General features: G+C 30.6%; 2 protein-coding genes across 2 annotated transcripts in view; one reads left to right on the top strand and one right to left on the bottom strand.

Moving 5' to 3' along the window:
• Nucleotides 1-409, top strand: part of LOC129907169 (midasin) — a 31,187-nt gene extending 30,778 nt beyond the window's left edge. The window contains exon 16 of the mRNA XM_055983256.1: nt 192-409. Within this exon, the coding sequence (XP_055839231.1) occupies nt 192-371 (180 nt within the window). The 3' untranslated portion in view covers nt 372-409. The remainder of the gene's footprint in view (nt 1-191) is intronic.
• A 338-nt stretch (nt 410-747) lies between these two features.
• LOC129907176 (peptide-N(4)-(N-acetyl-beta-glucosaminyl)asparagine amidase) lies at nt 748-17,512 on the bottom strand. Its single transcript, XM_055983265.1, has 9 exons — nt 16,831-17,512; nt 16,634-16,755; nt 3,894-4,406; nt 3,654-3,824; nt 3,428-3,579; nt 3,282-3,366; nt 1,353-1,449; nt 1,159-1,278; nt 748-1,094 (listed from the first exon to the last, which is right to left on the bottom strand). The coding sequence occupies exons 1-9, from the start codon at nt 17,198-17,200 to the stop codon at nt 802-804; spliced, it is 1,923 nt and encodes a 640-aa protein (XP_055839240.1). The 5' UTR covers nt 17,201-17,512; the 3' UTR covers nt 748-801.
• Nucleotides 17,513-17,759: the final 247 nt, after the last annotated feature.

Genomic DNA, 17,759 nt, shown 5'->3' with positions numbered 1-17,759 from the left:
TCGGAATAGAGAAATATTTCCAGGGAAATCGTATTGCCGATAGGGCTGAATAGATTCGCTGAGCTCGAAGTTAGGTGATACTGCTTTCTTTGGCATTAAGAGGTATTCAACACCTCGTAAATTATAAAAGAAAATACAAATTTGAATGCTAATATTTCTCGACTAAATTTTCAATTTTCTTTTATTTTCAGAGTTCAATCCTTGATATCCAATCGGTGCAGATGCTCCCAGATAAGAAGCTAAGTATAAAATCATATCTCGATGACTTCCCCTTCCCTTACTATATGATCGTACGTGATCTTGGTCAACTGCCTCTTGTTCTTAGTGAAGCCATGCGACAGTGGTTCGAATTGGTCAACAGCGAACAGTAATTTTTTTAAGCATTTGAACGAATATGTATATATTAGGCATGTATAGATAAGACACTAGTTTTTTAAGCTCATATTATGTACATAAATAGAATTACAAAGTAAATGAATTAAAATACATTTTGTTTTTTATTTGTTTTTTTGGCTATCAAGTCAATGGAACTTTATTTTCTGTTTGTTTTTGAATTCTTTCTAAGTCTTTGTGTGTTATTGTTAGGTTAGTATAATATATGTATAATATTTATATATATCCCTCCATTTCAACGGCAATACACATACAAAAATATATATATATACTTCTTGTTTACATATCTTTAAAATAAAAAAAAAAAAAAAACTTTCTTTATATTATAATACAACGATAATAATTTTTTACCATCCATGCACGCCTTAATCAAATCAAAATTAAAACAAAATTATAAAAGAAAAAATTTTACGAGCAAAACTCTACATTCAAATCAAATGGATATTCTTTGGAACTTAAACTCTGACGAAATAGTTGAGTGTGCTGCCAGGCAACATCTCCTTTTCCACCAGACAATAATGCTGTTATCACAAGATCTTTAGAACCGATCACTTCTTTGCTGCCTTCGGCATTTCGAACTATTACATCGATAGCACCATCGCCGAAAGTCTTCTTATCCAAATGCAATGTAAAATCTTTAATTTTCAAATTCGTTTTGGTAAAGTCAAATTTCCATACAAGCTCAGCGGTATCGCTACCCTCTGAAATATTAAGTATTTTTGTTTCAATTTCATGTTTGTATTCAGAATTTAAAGAAATATTTACCTTGTCTAGCTAAATAGACCATTTTCCAGTCCCTTTCGACTTTTCTCGAAATATTCTTCGAGGAGAATTGAGCGCTTTGCCATGTTTTGTACGTTTCGATTACTGATACATTTGATCTATCTAAAGTTTTTTTTTTTTTTTCAAAATTATCATATACATTTTAACGTTAATGTAAAGTAGAAAGATTAACATACCTTTTATATATCTTTCGTAAGTATCTGTGACGCAGGAATATCTCACATTAAGTTGTTTCTCTCGAATTTCGGTTTCGTTTGGTTCAAATACAAATATCTTAAAAGAAAATAAGCAACATCCATAAAACAATATATAAAATGTTGAAGGAAAAGCACTTTATCCTACATAAGCATGAAATGGTGGAGACATGAGATGTTGGCAAATGGAAAGCTAGAAAGAACCCAAAGAGCTGAGTCGTATTTATCAGTTAACGGAAATGTAAAGCTCGCGTGTACTGTATACAAAGCTGCATTAAATAGAGGATGTAGTAACAGGAATAGAGGATAGAATAACAAAAAATAAAAAAAAGATAAAAAAAGTCCAACAAGACTACAGAACCTGAAACTAAGAATGCTATGACAATAAAGCGGTGTAAGCAGAAGAACATTTTTCAAAGGCAAAACAAACCGGTAACTTATTTTTTGCTTCGCCTCCTGTATTATCATTAAAAAAAAAAACAATTTCATTATTTTGTCCACCGATAGAAAATTTTGTAAACGAAGTGACAGTTTCGCAGTGGAGCAGCGGCTGATATTAAAAACTTAAATTGCATTTCCCTGCTTAAAACGTGAACTTCATAAATCATAACAATACAGTTTATTTATGAATGAAACAGTTTTCATTGATTCCACCAGATTTTTTACAGTGACTTATGAGATTATTGAAATGACCTATTCACATGCAAACTATTGGGTCACTGTGGTGTATGTGTATTTCTTTTCTATTGATAAACATTATACAAAAATAATTCTTTTCGTTGAATTATTGAAAAATGATTTGTACACTTATTATTGATTTATATGATCGGAAATATAAATGCAAATATTCAAACTTTTTTCAATCTGTGTCCAAATATCAAAAAAGGGCTCCAAAATCCGAAAATTCTATTTTAATGAATTGAAAAAAAAAAATCACAAATTATTGGTCAGTACTCGTTTCATTATTTTGCAGCAATAGAAAATTGATTGCTAAGGGTTAAAATGTTCAATGGAAAACAATCATTCCTAGTGTTATTTTTGATAATTCTTTTAACATTTTCAAGATTGAACAAATAAGAAGTTCACTCACAACTCGAAAGCAAATTAAGGTGTTTTGGAGTTAAATTTTCTTATCTGTTTTGAGAATTTTTTCGTCTTGAGAATTTTAATTTAATTTTCTTTGAGATTCACAAAAACTAGTAAATCTTTTTACACACATTTTAATTCCATTTTTCTTCTTTGAGGATTACAAAAATTAGTAACTCACTTAATAAAACAATTACTTCAGAAAACTGTTGAAGTTTTGGAAGACAAATCGAATTTCAATTTCCATTCAATCGAAATCAAGAATGGGTGGTTGCTCCGATAGCCACATTCATAATGGGGGCTATGTGAATAAAAATTTTACTCAGAGTGTTTCCCATGTTTTAAACATGGGAACGAAAATAATCATGAAAAGTTTCCCTCGGAATTTATTGGTATTGGCAATATTAGCTGTAATTTCATAGAATTTTTGTTCCCTGAAAATAGATTCAAGAGCGCATAAAAAATTCCGAGGGAAAAAAATATTCCGAGGGAAACTAAATTCCCCTGCAGGTTCAGGATTCAGTAATTTTGAGACTTTACAAAATTAATTGAAGCTATTGTTGGCAACGTTTTTTATTTCTAGTTATTGGGTATCATGGCTAATTGTATCCTGATGATGTTTAAAAACTCGGAACTTTAATAGCTCTCGTACGAGAATAAAAATTTCAGGGGAATTAAGGTTATTGTTTTCGTAGTATGTTCACGGAAATGAAGAGGTTAAATACTAACTGAAGAAAGTCGTATTTTATAGAACAGTGTGGTTATCGAAGAGGGAGTCAACATCATTATTTGCCAACAATCAATAGAATAAAGGTATGCACTTACATTATTAAATGTAGTTTCGCCTCTTGACTGTCTCCATGCTAAGCTTCCAGAGCTTCTGCCTTTCAATTCAGCTTCTGTTGGATGCCTAAAGAAAAAAGAAATTTCATTGTTTTTTAAAACAACAACAAAATCAGAGACTTATTTACCTTTGAACTGTCATTTGTATTAACTCCAACATATCCCTTTGGCTGAGATACTTTTTTCGTTCTTCTGGTAGTTTAGCTTGACGCTTGTGTCTCAATGTTACCAGTGTATTGATAAGATCCTTTTCTGTACAACGTTTTCTTAATTTAATCACCTTAAATACAAAATAATTATACTCGTTAGATCGTTTAAAAAAAAAAAAAAAAAAACAAATTAAAAAATCATTACCTCTTGATGATTATTTGTATACCTCCAAGTAACATCTTGAATGTCATCTTTTGAGTAAGCAATAACATAATCAATTTCCCTCTTCCAACCATGCTGATACATTAGAGGTGAATCAACAACATTTTCCGACGGATCAACATGCAACCATCTCAATTGGCTCTCTGAATAGACCTAAGTATATTATGATGATTCTTCGAATCAAAAAAGTTAAATAACAAAACAAAATGCTATTCATCATACTTCAGTCCACACATGATCAAAGAACGAATACACCAATCTGGCATCATAGTCCAAACATCGGCATATGAATGTAAAACATGTTGCATACTCTCCACATCTGCCTCTGCGTGTGGCTAACAGATTGGATATGTCGTTGTATCTGTAGAATTTGGTCTCCTGACCACAACAAATTCCAACTTCAACTCGAACACCGTCCTCGATTTGAGTACGGCGGAGTTTCATCTCTTCACTGCCACACACTTTGCATGGCAAATTATTGACCCATTCGAATAATTCCGTATTGAACCAGTTCACTAGTTCCACTAGGAGCAGGTCACGAATACAAGGTTCTTTTTCGGTGCTTGCTCCAGAAGCTAGATCTTCTTGAATGGCAGTTAGTTTTTCAGAAGCTTTTTGTGTAAGTTCTTCAATTGGAATTATTTCACGTCCAGCTGCCAAGAGTTTTTCATCTTCGAATTGAAGTACTGAGTCAGAGCAGTTTTCCAGTAAGTTGAGGAATTTATTTGGTATGTGCTGCAAATTTAAGATGAAATGACAAGATGCGATTAAAATATGATAAATGGATAATTGGAGGCTGCACGAGTAATAAATATTAAAAATAAAATGGGAATTAAAAATGAATTTCTGTAATTGTTGGTTTCACATTGTGGATTGTGCAATGCGAGCATGTGCATGTGCATTCGACCAACAATTATATGGAGATAAAAAAAAAAAACGACAAACCTGAATTTAATTAGATAAATTACAATTTTGTATTTCTTTTTTAAAAAAAAAGTTTGCTTGTTCAAATGTGGGATAATGTGTAAATAAGTATCATATCAGGTGCACAGCTTCAACGATGCAATTTTTATCTGCACGCAACCATAAACAAAAAAGTGGAATGCAATGTTTTTTTCATAATTTATGGTAGACAATTTTAATTCAGCATTATGATATGGAAACATATTTTCAGCATGTTTGAGTTTGTTTAAACTCGAATGGAATTTATTCTTGGAATTTTGTTGAATCTCAAATTCAGCAGTAGCGATTCTCATTTTAAAAATGTGATAAAAAAAAGTTCATCTTTTTAACAAAGTTATTTAAGATTTCATTCATTTATCGTTTCGTTCTATCAAATTGAACATACTCGTATACCTATATGCTATATAATTTTATTTTTAATGTCAGACTGTATCATATTACTTTCCTGTGGTTTAAGACTATTGTACCGGATAAGCATTTAAAATTCAAGCTTTAGGTTTAATTATTTGTACGAATAATGAAATTACACAAGAAATTAGAAAAAAAGCAAAACTTAAAATAATTGGCGCAAAATTTTAAACGAATTAGTAAAAGTACCTGGGTGACCGAGCTTTGCTCGGTATCTTTAAATGTTATAACTTTCAGTAAAAAAAAGTCAAATGTAAACAGCAATTTTTTGGAGTGGGTTTGAGTTAGCAATGATCAGTTTTTTCGCGGGTTACAAAACACCACATTCCCACTTTATAATCCAGTTTATTTACGACGATCAGCAATGGATAGAAGGGTTACAGGAATCTGCATTATCGAAAATGCCTACAGCAATGAGATCCCTTTTTGTTAAAATTTTAATTTACGGGTCAGTGGATGGTGTACATAAAGTTAATATTTTTTTCAAGTTTAGCCTTGTCGGCAAAGCTTAGTATGAAGAAATACTATTTTTTATCCCTGTCTCTGTTTTATTTTGTATCAGAGGATGCTTTACTTCTTTATTTTTTTTACTTAGGTATATATGTATTATAAGATTGACATTAGGTCAATGGTGTTGCTTGTTGTGAGTTATTTTATTTTTATACGTTAACAATAGTCGCATTAAAACAAAAGAAAAACGTAAAACAAAGATAATATGTGATACCAAATTAACAAATTACTTAAAAGTTTCAATACATGATCAAAAAAGTCATGATCTAAAAAATTTTGTTAAGTTATTGTAACAAAAAGAAAAAGAACAATGCATAAAAAATGGAATCATTCCTCAAAATTTTATTGAAATTGTTGAATCTGTCTCCGCGAAAAAAAAAACTAATGTAAGAGAAAATACTTCCAAAATGTTGTATTTGCCTAGAGGAAAAAACCCTCAAAATTTCATCGAAATCTTTAAAGCAATTACCCAAAAAACGCTGCGGGCGGATATTTCTAAAAGTACTTCCAAAACATTTTATTCGGCTAGGGGACCAAACCCTCAAAATTTCATCGAAATCCTTAGTTGTTACCAAAAAAATTCCATGTTAAAAAAGTGGGCGTGGCAGTGGGCGGATTTTTCCAAAAATACTTTCCAAACTTTTGACTCACTTAGAATATACAAACCCTGAAAATTTCATCAAAATCGTTAGAGCCCTTTCCGAAAAAACTTATATGTTAAAAAAGTGGGGGTGGCAGTGGGCGGATTTTTCCAAAAAAAAACTTCCAAAACTTTTGACTCGCTTAGATAAACAAACCCTGAAAATAATAAAGAAATTATGTTATTTAAGAAAAGAAATGCCTGAAAGTGAAGTGAGTATCAGCTTCTAAAACTTGGAGTTTCAATGATATAGGAATATACAATATACACATTAGGGTGGGTCAAAAAAAAAATCGAAATTGTTTTTTTTGATTTTATACTTCGAAAAATCGATTGCTAGACACCTCTAGAATATACTCACCAAATATGAGCTTCGCAAAAAAATATAAAAAAAATTATTTTTTCAGAATACAAAAACTTAAATAATATGGAAAAATTACCTAATAAAAAAGTCGGATTTCTTAAGAAAATAAATTTTATCTCGGTTATTTATGGAATATTCTCAACAATGTTATAATATTTTGAAAAGAGAATTGAACACACCAACTTTTAAGGTAACTTTCCGAGACATCGTAGTGCATTTTTTTACACTACGGTTCATTGAATTAGAGTCATGTACAATCTTAGTACTTAGTTGTGCAAAAAAGTAATATTTGCTTTAAAACTGATGCAGTAAAATTTTTTTACATATTCTTGTAGGAAATTGATCGGTGTACAAAAAAGGTCTTACAAAATCTTTACAAATTCGTTTTTTGTTATCAATTTTTGTAACAAATTGAAAAAAATATAATAATATATAAATATCAAACAGACAAGACATATTCTCGAAAGAACAGCTTGCTCCACAAAAAAGGTCCTATAAATTTTTTTTATTAATCTAATCATTTGAAAGATATTCGAGGTAAAAGTTAAAAAAAAATATAGCATAATTTTTTTACTTTTCAAAATTTTCTAATTCACTGAAAAGTTATTATCAAAATAGCAAGATATATTTGTGTAGGATGTAGGGGCTTAAACGTTCTACAAAGAAGTGTTGGGCGTTTAGAAGATATTCGTATCCAAATCCTAATTCCCACTGATTTCAATAGTTTTCTTATGAACAGTATGAATTTTTGTTCCTCGAAAAAATCTATTTTAACTGGGCTATTAGAGAAATTTTTTTAACTCAAATATTAATATGGGAACGCCTCGCCAAAAAATGCAATAATTATAGCGGTGTCACAGTTTAAAAATATTTTTCTTGGCATTTTGATATTCAAATGTTATTCCAGTGAAATTGTATTGAAAGTGAAAAATTATAATGTAATTTTTTTTTGGAGGCAAAATTTATATTTTTTGAAGTTCTTAAAACTTATCACAATTGCTCACGGCAACCATTAGAAATTACCAAAATTTATTTTGCATTATACACAACTTTGAAAAAAATCTGTTTTAGAAAAAAAAATTTTACAGATTAATATCTGAACTGAATTAATACCTGACTTCATATCATTTTATACAAAAAAAAAACACTTAATTTATAAGACTTTGAAACATCCAACTAGTAGAGGAGTCCACTTGACCTAATATCATTATGAACTCCTCATGTGTATAAAAGAAAATCCAAAAACCTTAATGGGGACTTGTCCAAACACTGATACAAATTTGAAGTGAAGATCGACCAATAAGATTAAATATTGAGTTCTTAAATAATATACAGCAAAAGACAGAAAAACAAATTTTTGTTCATATTTTCCGTATTCGTTATTTCATGTTTGATCAATTTCAAGTGTTTAATTTTTTTAATGAATGCATAGCGCCCATCATAGAATATCGATGTATGCCACAAACGAAGATTTGGTGCTCAATTAGATTATTGGAAAAATGCCAGAAAAGAATGATCTAACTTTTCATAATTAAAAACAAAAGTCTCATCAAAAATCAAAATATTCATACACGATTTTCTAATAAACGTAAACGTGCAATAATGAATGAACTGAATTAAATCAATTAAATCAACAAAGGTATGAAAATGGAAAAAATGATATCATATTGTAGATACAATTCTTTATAGACAATTAAAAAAAAAAGTGTTTCTTCTGTTTCAGCTTCTGAAGCTTTTGTATTTCTATATGCAGTGGATTTCCCTAAAGAACACTAAAAAAAGAAAGATACTTTTTTTTTCAAAATTTAAATAAATTTTTCCTATAGGTACCTACAGTTTTTTTTCCAAAATCTTTAAAAACTTATTTTCATTGAAAGCAACTCAATTAGTTCATTTTTCATATCAAGCTGAGTTTGTAATTATATTGAACTGGAACAAAAACGTAAAAAAAAAAGAATTCATCAAGAAATTTACCTCCTACGTTTGGAAATAATTTCATTTTATGACACCTTTCATACTAAGATACATAATTTCAAGAAACATTGCAAACATTAGATCCGAAAAATCTATATTAAGCCTGAAATCCTTGAATCCTTATCGTTCCTTACTACTTGATGCACTTTGCATCAAGTCAAGTCAGTCATCCTCATCAAATATGCAAATATAAAACAAAAAAGCCAATGCCCGGATGAATGGCATTGAAATGATCACACCACAGCAATCACTCAATTTTTTATTATTTTCATATTTCCTCCATCTGTGTAAGAATATACAACACAAGATATTTATATCTTTCTTTTTGCATTTGCATTATTTGTCTTCTCAATGTCTTCTCCATAAAACAAAACAAAAAAAAAAATTTTTTTAAAATACAAAAAAAAAACAATACAAAAAAACAACGTCACTTCATGATTAAAATATTAATTAAATTAATAACAACAAAAATAATGAGGTGATGATGACTTAAGCAAATGACACTATCCAAATCAGATCATATACTACAACACGTAATATGTAACACCTTAAAAAGACCAACAAAAAGTGAGAGGGTGTTTCCATCTAAAAGGTGGCATAGCATATTGCATAAAAGTGCGTGCCCTTAACAAAACTATTAATTGTCTCTCATTGACGAAATTCCGATTTATTTAAAAATATTTTAAACTTTATGATTATACCCAGCTCTATAGCCCCCTCGCATATATTTTTGAAAAAAAAAAAACAAAAAAAAACAGACAGACAGACGTACCGCAGTACCTCTACACTACTTGAATATAATTATATTCCAACGCAATTGACTCACACTACAGTGCAATAAATTGCTTTGTTTTCAATTTTATTTTTTTTATTTTTGTATTTTATTTAAATTTAAAAATGTGTGTAACCAATCTCAGCTAAGGAACAGTGGAAAAAAACTTAAATTTAGATTTTGGCATGAAAACGAAAATGCCTTCTTGCACGCCCCCACTCAACTCAACAGAAGACTTGAGGTTCTCCCCCCTTCTTATGGACATTGAACATGTGGCAAGCTGTTTTAAGCAATTACTGCACCTCTGGCCTCTCTCTCAAGACTCAAGACTCAAGAAGAAGGATCAAAATTAATAATAAACCACCCGACTTATAAGAAAACATACCTCAACCGTACTGGTGTAATAGTCAAAGTTTATCATTTTTTTGTTGGTTGGTTTGATTTGTTTTTCCTCATATTTTTTCAACGACAATCATAACAACAAACTTTTCCTTTTGCCTTTGCTGATAACAACAAAAAAATCAAAATAAAAAAAAAATGTATGTATTACTTTAATTTATTTAATTTGCGTCGTCACTTTTCAGTCAACTTGAATTTATTATTCCGGCAGATTCATAAAAAAAAAAAATAATGAATAATAACTCTTTGTCTTGGATGCACACGTTCAACTGCAACAGCGAGACGAGTAACGACCAACGACGACGACGACAAAGATAACACAACTATGACGATGACAACAAAAAAAAAGCTGAGCAAAAGGAATGAAAAACTAATCGATACGGCTACGACAACGAAGACGACTATGAACACTCAAACTTCTCAACCAAACAGTAGCAGAGGAACTGACTGATATCAACTGCAAACACTTTTTGATTAGTGTTCGGCGCTCGCATTTAAAATGAGATTGGAACAAGAGAAATGCTTGCTTTAGTGCTTTAGTCATCTAATCCAAATACACGTTGGCACTTTGGCAGTTGAATTTGAGCAAGCTGAGGGGCTATCCCAATCCCAATTGCAATACCAAATGCCAATCCACCCGGCCACAAGCTGACGATGGTGTTGGTATTAGTACTCACGACTCACACGTTCTCTCTTCTGTTCGTTGTGCTTCCAATTTTTTCAAGGCCAAGGGTGTGACGAGAAGGTCAACCTCCTCCAACAATGAATGAATACGTAGGTACAGTGAATCAAAGAATGCAAAAATACTTCAATGAGGTATAGATTTTAAGTTATATAAATTTGTATAGGAAAAACAAAGAGGTCACTGGGGCGTATGTGGATTTTTTTCTATTAAGAAAATATTTGAAAATAATCAAATATTTCACAAAACTAATAGGTTTTTTACCCTATTTATTCTTATCGAATAGTAAGTTAATACAAATTTTAGAAATCCTTCTGGAGATTCAAAAAAAAAAACGTTAAATTAAAAGTTTGAAGTGAACTTGATTGCAAATAATTCAACAACCCGAACTCCTAATTTTTGGTTTTCAGTTATGAATAGAGTCTAAAGAGTTCTTTCTTTTGATATCTCATTTGATGGATTTGGAGAAAATTTTTGAAAATTCCGAATTTTTGGACAAGGGGTACCCCTTAGATAGTTTTCGAAAATCTTAAAAAAAAAGTTTGTAATTTTTTTAATACAAATTTTAGAAATCCTTCTGGAGATTCCAAAAAACAAACGTTAAATTAAAAGTTTGAAGTGAACTTGATTGCAAATAATTCAACAACCCGAACTCCTAATCTTTGGTTTTCAGTTATGAATAGAGTGTAAAGAGTCCTTTCTTTTGAAATCTCATTTGATGGATTTGGAGAAAATTTTTGAAAATTCCGAATTTTTAGACAGGGTACCCCTTGGATAAAATCTTAAAAAAAAACATTTTTAATTTTTTTAGCTGAAAGCATAGGCCTTTTCAATGTGATCTCATATCTACAAACCAAAGCTTGTTTCGGGAATTTGATCCGAAAATATCTGCTTCCGAATTCAAAAAAAAAATATTTCGATTGCAAATAATTCAACAACCCGAACTCTCACAAAGTCTTGGTTTTCAGTTATGAATAAAGTCCAAAGAGTCCTTTTTTTTGATGTCTCAGCTAAGGATAGAGCTGGCTGGCTGAAGCTTGTTGGTTGAGGCTCAAATCCATAGCGGATTGTAGCTGCCTTACGGCGCTGGTCACTCTAAGTAAGTAAGTAAGCATATTTTAAAGCTGTTTGGTTGAAGTTCAGCAGTTTATTCTAGTTACAGCATTCAAAATCATTTTCAGTCAAATTTTCTATTAAATTAACTTAATAGTCCTGCAAAATAAAGTTTAACTCTTTCCGGGGCAGTGGTATGAAAATCGTACCACCAATTTTAGCAATTTTTTTTTTTTGTCAAGCTTTAATGTGCAATGGTATTAAATTAATACAACATTTCTATGAAAGATGAAATCAATGTCTTTAAGAAAACAAATTTACATAAAAATGTGGTATTAATTTAATACCATTTTACATTAAAGCTTGACAAAAAAAATTGCTAAAATTGGTGGTACGATTTTCATACCACTGCCCCGGAAAGAAATAAACTTTATTATGCAGGACTATTAAGTTAATTTGATAGAAAATTAACTTAATAGTCCTGCATAATAAAGTTTATTTCTTTCCGGGGCAGTGGTATGAAAATCGTACCACCAATTTTAGCAATTTTTTTTGTCAAGCTTTAATGTGCAATGGTATTAAATTAATACAACATTTCTATGAAAGATGAAATCAATGTCTTTAAGAAAACAAATTTACATAAAAATGTGGTATTAATTTAATACCATTGCACATTAAAGCTTGAAAAAATGCTAAAAAAGGTGGTACGATTTTTACACCACGCACTGCCCCGGAAAGAGTTTTAAAAAAGTACAATTCTGCAGCTTTGAGGTCAATTAAAATCCAAAGTTTCTTTCTTTTATTTTTTCTCATGAAATTTTATGCTAAAATGTCGAAAAATTTAATATTTGCAGTTGAGTATTCCTCACGAAAACTAGAAATGGTTTTAAATGTTAAAGTAGGCAGTTCCAAATAAATTCTAGCTCCCATACAAAATTATCTCAAACATTTATTTAAGAATTACAATGGAGTTGTGCGCAGATTTAGCTAGAAAATCACACATTTTCTTTTTTTTTTCTATCACAATTTAGCGGACGAAATAGAAAAACGTAGACAAAATTAAAAAAAAAATTAGAGACATACATGCATATTTATAGGACTGGAAATTAATATTATGTCATCTTTCTTTTCAAGGGCACAAGAAAATAAATAGGATGATTTGCGAAACAAGTTCTATTTCAAAGGTCACCGCATTTTGGTTATCTCCAACAAGCTTTTTTACGTTCACACCAATGACTCTAGATTGACAAATCCTAATTTGTAATTTTTTATTCCAATTTTAAATTCAAAAATTGCAATTTCGGTCTGCTAAAGCCAATGGAGAAATTTTGAAAAAATATCATTTTTAAAGTTTTTTTTGTCTGTTGAACGCTTTTTAAAATATTCATGGTTTTGTAAAAAATGGTTTTACAAAAATGGTTTTGAAAATAATGCTCAAGAAAGTCATTTTTAAACCTTTCTCCATTAAAATCGAAATAAAAACTGATAATAGAAGCTACCTACATACATGCAGTGGCGTATCCAGGCAAAAATTTGGAGGGGGCTGGCAAAAATTTTTTAGAGGGTACGAAAAATTTGTCTCTCTTTTTTATATTTTTGATCGACAGTGAAGTGCTGCGGTCCTGAAACTGGTATAGTAGCATTTTACTGCTCTCGACAGCTTCGTAGTACTGTCTCCTCCTTTCACATTCAAAGTCGTGTTTCATCAAAGTTCTTGTACCTAAAACATTTCACACAAACAGCAAGGAGTTGAGTCATACTTCTTTAAAAAAAAAAAAAAACACTTTATTTCGAGCTAAATTCAAAACAGTTAAAATATTTATTCCTATCACATCTAGTTTTTGAGCTATACTCATCACTACTTTCGATATAAACGCCTGCGCCTATGTTCTGCGATTTAACCGAAAGTGTATTGCAATTTAACCGAAAGTGTATTGAAATCACTTTTCAATTTCACGTGAAATGAAATATCATATTCTTCATTTCGATCGATTTCGAAATCGCTCCAAACTGGAGGATCATCCATTTTTATTTTGTTTCTAAAGTGAAATCATTGCTGCAATGGATGCAATTTAATTGGCAATTTTAATGAAAAAAGCAGAGTTTAAAAGAAAAAATAAGAAGACACATTCTGCGAGAGAAATCAAATAACAAATACATATGTAAGTGAAATGCAGAACATGGGCGATATTATTGCAAATTTTAAAAGAAAAATTACTTAGGTAAAGTGTTAAGCGAATGAGATTGCAAACACAGGATGCAATTTTCGTCTGGAGAATTGCGCACTGCAAACACAGGCAGTAATGAATTTTAATATTTCATACCTCATGTGTTTTGTGTATTTTGTATTAAATTAACAAAAAATAAACATTACAAAATAGTAAAAATATAAGTTTTGATAATATTTTATCCAAAAATTTCAGAATCAATGAAAAAGGCACCAAATTCACGAACAGAAACAAAGTGAATTGAATTCGATCGGAAAATCTAAATGAGTGAAAAATGCAGACAGAACACTTAATTTCACTTTAGACAAGTGAATGGGCAAAAAATGGAATGCAGAACGTGAAGTCTCAAAAACTAATTTTCAATGAAATTCTTTTTGATGTTTAATCCGAAATATATGTATATATTTTTTCGTAAAATATTGCTTTTATAATACCAATGTTATGTTCACCACTAAGATTTGGAGATATCAGAAATTTCTATTTTTGAATAATAAGTAAATAATGCATAAGACGATAAAATACGGCCTTTTGAGATTGCATAAGAAGTTTTGCAAAATTAAAGGGTGATGAATTCCAAAATTGGACTAAAATCCGAAATAAAAGTACCCCAAACCTCAACGTCAGCTACAGCTCTTACTCATATAAACACAAACAGTCGTTTCAGAATTTGAAGGGGGCTCGACCATCTGAGCTGCCTCTAAATCTCTAAGATTTACGAGCAAGTTTCAGTTAATCATGTACATTATGATGAAATCAGCTTAATACATACATAATTCAGCAACCAGACCTCCAAGAAACTTTTGGTTTTAAGCTATGAATTAAGATTAAAGAGACCTTTCTTTTGGTGTCTCACTTGATGGATTTGGAGGAATTTTTTGAAAATGCCCATTTTTTAGGCAAGAGGTTAACCTTGATTTTTTCTCGAAAATCCGAAAAAATTTTTATCATTAAAACAGATAGACCTGCTTATTGTGAACTTTTATTTGTAAACCAAAACTTGTTTGCAGATTATAATCCGAAAATATCTGCTTCCGAATGTAAGAAAAACAAATAAATATTTCTATTGCAAATAATTCAGCAACCAGACATCAAAATAACTTTTGGTTTTCAGCTATGAATTAAGATTAAAAAGTCTTTTCTTTTTGTTGCTCACTTGATGGATTTGGAAGAAATTATTTGAAAATGCCCATTTTTAGGCATTTTTTTTTCTCGAAAATCCAAAAAAATGAATTTGTATTTTTTTTTTTTTTTTTTCATTAGAAAAGATAGACCTGTTAATTGTGAACTCGTATCTGTAACCCAAAACTTGTTGGCTTGAACCCCCTGAGACCTCTCCTCAATACGCCCCTGACTACATAATGTTGAATAAGGTAAACTAAAGTAAACAAAATGCACGACTGGGTCGCACGAACTTGCTCAAGTTGCTTAATTTTTTAAGACTTTTTATATAGAAATTTGGAAAATGTAGGTACCTACTATATGGGTACAACAAAAAAAAATAAAATTCGTTTTTTAAAAAAAATAAACAAAATCTGAAATCAAATTGCCCTCCAAAACAAGTATGCAGTTTTTATTGATATATTAACATGCATTTTTAGAAAAAAAATTTTAAATCGTTGGAGCCGTTTTTTAAAAAACTAATTTTTTATAAATAATTTTTTGGAAAAAAAGTTTTAAAATAAAATTGGTATGCCATTTTGTATAAATCACAAATCAACATCTAAAAACAAAATTTCAAAAAAATTCAATGTCCCGTTTTCGAAAATTTGATTTTTCAAAAAAAAATTTTCAAAATTTTTTTTTAAATCCAAAAATTATTTTTTTGGAAATTTTATTTTTGGCTTATACTAAAATCATATATGTAAATGCTTCTTTACAAAAAGTTTCGTTGAAATCGAATAAGCAGTTTCGGAGATAATCGGATTTGAAAAAAAAAAAAACGGTTCTAAGGCAGGTACCGTTAATAATGATTTTCAAAAAAAAAGTTTTTATTAGAAGATAGACCTTGTCTTAAAACTTACATTTGAATTTTTTAAACAAAATCGTTGGAGCCGTTTTTGAGCAATTTCAATTTTACTAAAATCGGTATATGACAAGTACCGTTGTTTTTGGTCCAAAAAAATTTATTCCAAAAACCCCTATGTAGAGTCGCCAAATAATGCCACATACCAAGTTTGACATCAATCGGTTCATCTGTTTAGGCTGTAGCTTCGTTTACAGACAGAATGACTGACAGACGGACAGACGGACATCCGGGACCCACTTTTTTGGCATTCTCTACCATCGTAATGTCATGGAAAAATGCTATCTCAACTTTTTTTTTGTACGAATGCATAACTTGATTATATAGTACCTATATCGCAAGTAAAAAAAAGAAACTTACATTTTTTGAAAAAGAAAAATTAAGAGCAAAGAGCCCTAATCTAGTCTTGCCCCTAGTCTTGCAGCTGAACGAACGCCTCTGCTCAAACTGAAACTATCCTCTATACACAATATTAAAGTTAATGGCTTGTCTCATACAACTCAATTAATTAATAATTTGTTGTATTTTTCAACTTGAAATATTATTTGCAGATAAGTTCTGATAACAATTTCTAAAGATAACAGCAAACATTAAATGAAACAAAGAAATTAATGTAATTATTGAAATGCCAATGGAAATATAAATTGCATCACTTTTATGCACAGCAATGTAAAGATAATTGACCTTACTTCAATTCAAAAGATTACAAAAAAAAAAAAAAAATACGGCTTCCAGAGTTTGTCTACTTGCCTCTTATTAAATTTACAAATATTATTTGTGGTTTTTTTAATTTGTTTGCATCACTGTACTTGGTAGACATAGACACCAACTACAAACTGCGCATAATTCTCATGGAAAGCTTACACACAAAACTAGGTGATGGACGATAGGGAGGAGAAGGAGGGCAAATAACAAATAAAAAAGACAACATATAATAAGTACTTACCACAACAGTTGGAAATGCTATCCTTTGCCTATATGGCACCGATGGGACTATAAATGTCCTTCGATTGTCCAACATTGTTGTTGTTGAAGGTGCAGCACTATCAACAACTTTATTTTGTTCATCTATTTTAATTAAATAAAAAAAAAAAACATATAAGCAATTAGAAGAAACCTTTGTTATTTACAAAGTAAACTTACTTGAACGTGTCATCGTTTCGTTATTACTTGTCGATGGAATTGTTATTGCCTTCTCGACAAAATTATCCACGCGACTCTTAATCACCTCTCGATATTGTTTAATATTATCGAGAACAGTGCTTTCGGGCAGAACGTATTCGCTTTGGGTGCGAATGAAGCCTATTTCACGCAACAAATCTGTAACCCCAGCCAATGAGAGTAATTTCTCGCGAATAGTGCGATTCTCAAGACGTATTGCACGATACTTGGGATTATTTGGTTCACGGATAACGTTGTCCAGTAGAATGAGAAGAATGCGGACGGCCTCTAGATATGATTCTCGAGAATTTCTCTCGATTGCCATCAGTGAATTAGAGTTAATTGATCTCATTGTTTTTAATGGGGTTTTGCAGTGTTTTTCACACACAAACAGATGAAGTGATTGTAGATTTTTATACTACTTGTTTTCTGTTTTTCTTTTAATTGAATTGCTGTGTTTTTTATTAATGATCAATTAATTTATTAGAGTACCCACTCAGTTAACCGGGGGGAACTTTGGATTGAGCACGTTTTTGGATTGGAATAGTTGCGGTCGTTGTCGTACCGAAAAATTAAAAATTTGTGAAAAGAAAAGATTTTCCTTGGTTCACTACTTGTTTGCAATTTTGGGCCTTTTGTTCTGTCTTCTGTTTTTCTTGAGACGAAAAAACCAAGACACAGGGCAGACAAAAAAAATTTGACAGCTCATCAGCTGTTTAAGCTCTTTTTAATGTTTTAAGAGACATCTAGTGAGAAAATTTATGTAGAAGAAATTACATATTCGCCCCAAAGTATGCAAGAGCAAAAAATACAAACAGTGAGAGACAAAAGTAAAGAAACAACTACATTTTTATTGGCAAAATATCCCAGATTTGTCCCTTAAAAAAGAAGATGAAATCTTGTTACAGTTA

Source organism: Episyrphus balteatus, chromosome 1, assembly GCF_945859705.1.
Source record: "Episyrphus balteatus chromosome 1, idEpiBalt1.1, whole genome shotgun sequence".
Classification (NCBI taxonomy): domain Eukaryota; kingdom Metazoa; phylum Arthropoda; class Insecta; order Diptera; family Syrphidae; genus Episyrphus; species Episyrphus balteatus.
The sequence above is the reverse complement of the archived record's forward strand: the minus strand, read 5'-3'. Positions and strand labels throughout refer to the sequence as shown.

Coding starts and splice junctions, on each gene's coding strand:
- LOC129907176 (XM_055983265.1), bottom strand. CDS start 17,200: ATGAGATCAATTAACTCTAATTCACTGATGGCAATCGAGAGAAATTCT. Junction 4,407..16,633: donor TAGCATTTCCAACTGTTGTG/GTAAGTACTTAT, acceptor TTAAATTTGCAG/CACATACCAAATAAATTCCT. Junction 3,367..3,427: donor ATACAAATGACAGTTCAAAG/GTAAATAAGTCT, acceptor TTTTTTCTTTAG/GCATCCAACAGAAGCTGAAT.